The sequence below is a fragment of the Cannabis sativa genome, chromosome 7, assembly GCF_029168945.1.
Source record: "Cannabis sativa cultivar Pink pepper isolate KNU-18-1 chromosome 7, ASM2916894v1, whole genome shotgun sequence".
In the NCBI taxonomy this organism is placed as follows: domain Eukaryota; kingdom Viridiplantae; phylum Streptophyta; class Magnoliopsida; order Rosales; family Cannabaceae; genus Cannabis; species Cannabis sativa.
This window is the reverse complement of record NC_083607.1, coordinates 3,752,900-3,758,710: the sequence shown is the minus strand read 5'-3', so window position 1 is coordinate 3,758,710 and position 5,811 is coordinate 3,752,900. Positions and strand designations below refer to the sequence as shown.

At 36.1% G+C, this 5,811-nt stretch overlaps 1 protein-coding gene across 1 annotated transcript; it reads left to right on the top strand.

The window, feature by feature from the left end:
• Nucleotides 1-1,740: 1,740 nt before the first annotated feature.
• LOC115696840 (pentatricopeptide repeat-containing protein At3g09040, mitochondrial) lies at nucleotides 1,741-5,166 on the top strand. The gene has a single exon (XM_030623724.2). It carries the CDS (start codon nucleotides 1,959-1,961, stop codon nucleotides 5,031-5,033), a length of 3,075 nt encoding a protein of 1,024 aa, XP_030479584.1. The 5' UTR covers nucleotides 1,741-1,958; the 3' UTR covers nucleotides 5,034-5,166.
• Nucleotides 5,167-5,811: the final 645 nt, after the last annotated feature.

Sequence of the window (5,811 nt, the reverse complement as noted above, 5' to 3'; positions counted from 1 at the left end):
AAATTTTAATAACAAAATTAAAGTATAATTAGAAAAAGCCTGACTCAATTACAAAGTTAACTCAAAATTTTTGTTTTCGGTAGTAAATCAAAGATTTCAATTCAAAGAACATGTACAAATTGTGAACATTTTTTTAAAGGCAAGACTTTTTGTTTTTTTTTTTTTTTTTTTTGAAGAGAAGTGGGTCAACAGAGGTAGTTGATCCCTCTTTGGCTGATGTAGGAGTGTAAATGGATTTGATTTGGCTATGATCCGATCCGAACCGATCCAAATCATGTAATGATCTGTCGTGCCCTGTTCTGTTAAATTAGATTTAACTTGACTTATTAGGATCGAATCTGATCTGACCTGTTATTATTTTTTTAATTTTATCAGGGTCCCGGGTCCTAGGTTTGGGTCCTGGGTCATAAGTTTGCGTACCAGTTTAAGTCCCAAGTTTAGGTCCGAGTTTAGGTCCGGGTCCGTGTCCGTGTCCAGGTCTCGAGTCCTAGGTCCGGGTTCAGGTCGGGTTTGAGTTTCAGGTCCAGGTCTGGGTCCGAGAGCGACGTTAAATGTCAAGTCATTATTAGGTATTATTTTTTTATTGGTATATTTTTAATAAAAATAATATATGATTTGGACCAATCAGTGATTACCACGTGACAATTTACTTAATACTTAACAAAAAAAATACTTACAGAATTCTAAAAATATATTTATATTTATTTGTAAGGAAGAGGTTTCAATGGTTACATTTTTATTGTAACCATCATGGTTACATTTTTTTAAGCCATTGGATTACTATTTAATGGTTGTGATTAATTTGGAAATTAAATAAAAATAAATAAAAAATAACTTGTAACCTGAAAGTAACCTGATCATTTATTTCCTTATAAAACTTTAATTAAGATTAATTATATTTTAAAATTAAATTAATTATAATTATTAATTAATTTTTTGCAATTTATTACTATATAAGGATCTTTTAGCAATTTATTTTTTTATACTTAAATTATTTAAAATTTTATAGCTTAAAATTATACACATATAATTTCATAATTTAAATTTTATTATACTTGTAATCTTAATTTTAAATTATTACGCATAATTATTTAATTTTTTTTATTTAGATATTTAAAAAAAAAATGAAATAAGTTGAAGGATTTTTTTTTAAAAAAAATGGCTGCACTTGTTATCGATTGATTAGCTTGAGGCCTCATACTTAGTTCATATAATTGTAACAAAATAATTAAATATTATTTAAAAATAATTAATTATTTAAAAATTTATTATAAGAAGAGAATTTTAATTTGTGTCAAAAGAAGTTTAATTTTTGTAAAAAAAATAATTTTTTTTGTAAATATTATAATTAAATGGCTTAATTATTAAAATAATTCAAGTAAGGATTTAAATATAAATATTAATTACTAAAAGAGGTCTTGTTAAATATTTAATTAATTATTTTAAGAAAATAGTTAATTATAATTAAATAATTCTAAAAAAGGAATGTCTATTTAATTAATTATTTTAAGAAAATAGTTAATTATAATTAATTAAATCTAAAAAAGGAAAGTCTACCTATTAGTAACCTGCTATTACAGGTTAAAGAAAAATGTAACCATATGGTTACAATAAAAATGTAACCATTGAATAGTCACCCTTATTTGTAATCGAAATTAAATTTAAATATTTATACGGCAAATTAATTTTTAAAATTATACAAAATAATATTAATATTTTTGTTGAAATAAAACTTATTAGAAATTAGAAATTGGCTTAAACCCACGGAAGAGTTAACTCTTGAGGCTTCCACCACCACCACCACCACCACCGTGACCCTCGTGTCTCTTCGGCGGCGACCGTCCCTGGCTCACTGAGTGGGTTCCAGTCCTCCCTCGGCGGCAGCTTTACTCTCACACAGTGTCTACCGTCTCAGCACAGTTAACCAAACAAACCAATGATAGAAACTGTCCGAGTTGATGAGCATCCGATTCCGACCTCTCTCGGAAACCTTCTCCAGCTCTATCTCCTTCCATCACCATCGAAAACTCTCTTCTTCTCTTCAGAGCTCGGCCCATGCTGCCACGCCCGAACCATTTTATATCAATCTCTCGCGAGCCTGTGTAGAACAGTGTAAACGGATTAGAGCACGCAATGTGTTCGACGAATTGCCTGAGTTATTAACTCAAACGTTAAAAAATGGGAAGATTATCCATGGTTACAGCTTGAAACTTGGGGTGGAATCTAAAGGGTTTCTGGGAAACTCCATTGTTGATCTTTATGCCAAGTGTGGTAACGTGGGTTATGCCGAGAAGGTGTTTGATCAGCTTGAGAACAAAGATGTATTTGCTTGGAATTCGGTTCTTTCAATGTACTCAAAGTTGGGTTTTTTGGAACATGTTCATGACTCATTTGTTTCATTGGTTAGTTCTGGGGTTTCGCCAAATGGGTTCACTTTGGCCATGGTTTTGTCTTCTTCTGCTAGATGTGTGGATGTTGACATTGGTAGACAAGTTCATTGTTGTGTTGTTAAGATGGGTTTTGAGTCAAATTCATTTTGTGAAGGTGCACTTATTGATATGTATTCCAAATGCAATCTCGTGAGTGATGCTCGCCGGGTTTTTGATGGCTCTACTGAGCTGGATACAGTTGGTTGGACAGCATTGGTGACAGGGTACGTTCAAGCTGGTTTGCCCGAAGAGGCGCTTAAAGTCTTCGTAGAGATGAGGAAAGTTGGCCTCATTCCTGATCAAGTTGCTTATATCACTGTAATTAATGCTTGTGTTGGTATAGGAAAGCTAAGTGAGGCTTGTGATTTGTTTGCTGAGATGCCAAACCCGAATGTTGTGGCTTGGAACGTGATGATTTCGGGACATGCTAAGGCGGGTTATGAGGTAGAGGCTCTAATGTTTTTCTTGAGAATGAGAAAAGCTAATGTAAAACCAACAAGATCTACACTAGGAAGTATTTTAAGTACGATTGCTAGTTTAGGAGCATTAGATTATGGCTTGATAATTCATTCTTATGCCGTTAAACAGGGCTTGGATTCCAATTTTTATGTGGGAAGTTCTCTGATCAATATGTATGCCAAGTGTGAGAAAGTAAATGCTTCAAAGAAAGTATTTGATGGTTTGGATGCTAAGAACCATGTGTTGTGGAATGCTATGTTAGGAGGTTATGTACATAATGGTTATGCATTGGAGGTCATTGAATTGTTCTCCAATATGAAAGAATGTGGCTTTAAGCCTGATGAATTTACCTACACTAGCATTTTGAGTGCATGTGCTTGCTTGGAGTTTCTAGAACTAGGTCGCCAATTGCATTCGATTATTATCAAGAACAAAGTTGCACTCAATTTGTTTGTTGGAAATGCATTGACAGATATGTATGCTAAATCAGGGGCTCTAGAAGATGCTAGGAAACAATTCGAGCTCATTAGGAATAGAGATAAGGTTTCTTGGAATGCAATCATTGTTGGGTATGTTCAGGATGAGAATGAGGTTGAGGCTTTCAACATGTTCCAAAGAATGAATTCGGACGGTGTGATGCCTGATGAGGTTTCCTTGGCCAGTATACTGAGTGCTTGTGCAAATGTACAAGCACTTAATCAAGGGCAACAAGTCCATTGTTCCGCAATTAAATCTGGTCTCGAAACTAGTCTTTATGCTGGCAGCTCTCTTATTGACATGTATGCCAAGTGTGGAGCCCTTGAAGTTGCATATGAAGTTTTCTCTGCTATGCCTCACTGGGGTGTGGTCTCCATAAATGTTCTTATTGCTGGGTATTGTCAAATCGATTTAGACAAAGCTAAAACTTTATTTCAAGAGATGCAGTCTGCTGGATTGAGCCCTACTGATATCACTTATGCAAGTCTTTTGGATGCCTGCAATGAACCTACTATGCTAATATTGGGAAGGGGAATTCATTGTGTGGTAGTGAAAAGGAACCTTTTGTATGGTGGTTGTGATTTCCTAAGAGTCTCTCTTTTGGGCATGTATTTGAAATCCCAATGCAAAGTGGAAGCTGAAATTCTGTTCTCGGAGTTTCCAAATCCAAAAAGCACAGTACTATGGACTGCCATTATCTCAGGACTCACACAAAATGATTGCAGTGAGGAGGCTTTGCAGCTATACCAAAAAATGCATAGTGACAATGCTCTACCAGACCAAGCCACATTTGCTAGTGTCCTTCGAGCATCTGCTGTCTCGTCTTCTTTGATCGATGGCAGAGAGATCCACTCCCTTGTTTTTCACACCGGTTATGATCAAGATGAACCAACATGTAGTGCCCTTGTCGACATGTATGCTAAATGTGGGGATGTCAAAAGCTCTGTGCAAGTTTTCCAAGAGATGAGAACTAAGAAAGATGTCATTTCTTGGAACTCCATGGTAGTTGGGCTTGCTAAAAACGGCTACGCAGATGATGCACTAAGTGTCTTTGATGAGATGAAGCAAAAACATATCATGCCAGATGATGTGACACTCCTTGGTGTTCTCACTGCTTGCAGCCATTCAGGAAAAGTAATTGAAGGCCGAGAAATATTTAACAGTATGGTAAATAATTATGGAGTTCAGCCGAGGGTGGATCACGTTGCGTGCATGGTTGATCTTCTTGGCCGGTGGGGTTTTCTTAAAGAGGCAGAAGAACTTATCAACAAACTAAACTTCGAGTCAGATGTTATGATTTCGGCTACATTGCTTGCTGCCTGCAAACTGCACGGAGACGAGTTGAGAGGGCGGCGTGTGGCTGAGAAACTCATCGAGTTAGATCCTCAAAACTCGTCGCCTTATGTGTTGCTTGCTAACATATATGCTGCATCAGGAAACTGGAATGAGGTCAATTCTTTGAGGTTGAAAATGAGAGAAAAAGGGGTTGTGAAGTTGCCTGGTTGTAGTTGGATTCTAGTTGGACAGAAGACACATCTGTTTATGGCTGGGGATAAATCTCATCCCAATTTTGGTGAAATTAATGCAGTTTTGGAGTACTTGATAAAAGTTATGAAAGAAGATGGTTATGTTGTGGACATGGATAGTATTTTTCATGATGAAGAGTGAGAATGTCCACACCGAAAGATGTATATGTTGGTAGAAACTAACAACCATTTTTCTTGTCTTCAAGCATTTGGATCTCTTGTAACAAACAAAAATATCCTCAAGACAATACATGTTCAAACAAATTCATTTTTTTTTTAGTTTTGACTCTTAAAATATCAAAAGAATGATATCTTAGAAAAAATCTTTGGCTCATGAAAGAGCTTGGAGAAGGAAACGCAAACACGCCAATTAATTTTAGAGCAACGATAATCAGGTAGTACCATTTAAAATTGTAAATACGGGTCGACATTAGAATTTGAGGAATAAGATGAATGAGGTTCCATTCCAAAACCAATTGGCAATGGGAGGAGTAGCCTTTTTATCTTATATATCACAATTTATTTCCACACATTAGTAATGTGGGACTAGCTCTTAATACACCCTCCTCACGTTTAAGAGACCACAGGACCGAACGTGACATTTGAAAGAATCCCACAAGGTCAAATATCGAGAAATTTGTGGGTGTACGCGTCGGGAAATTTGTAGATTTGAAATTGGCACACATTGGCCGAAAAAGTCCCAAATGGAGGTTATAGGGAAGACAGCGGAAGTATCTATTTGGACCGGCGGCACTTTGGCTCACAACGGATCACAAACGGCTTTTTGGACCGGTGGCAATTTGGGCTCACAACGGATCACAAGTGGCTCTGATACCATGTTAGAATGTGGGAATAAGATGAATGAGGTTCTATCCCAAAACCAATTGGCAATGGGAGGAGTAGCATTTTCATCTTATATA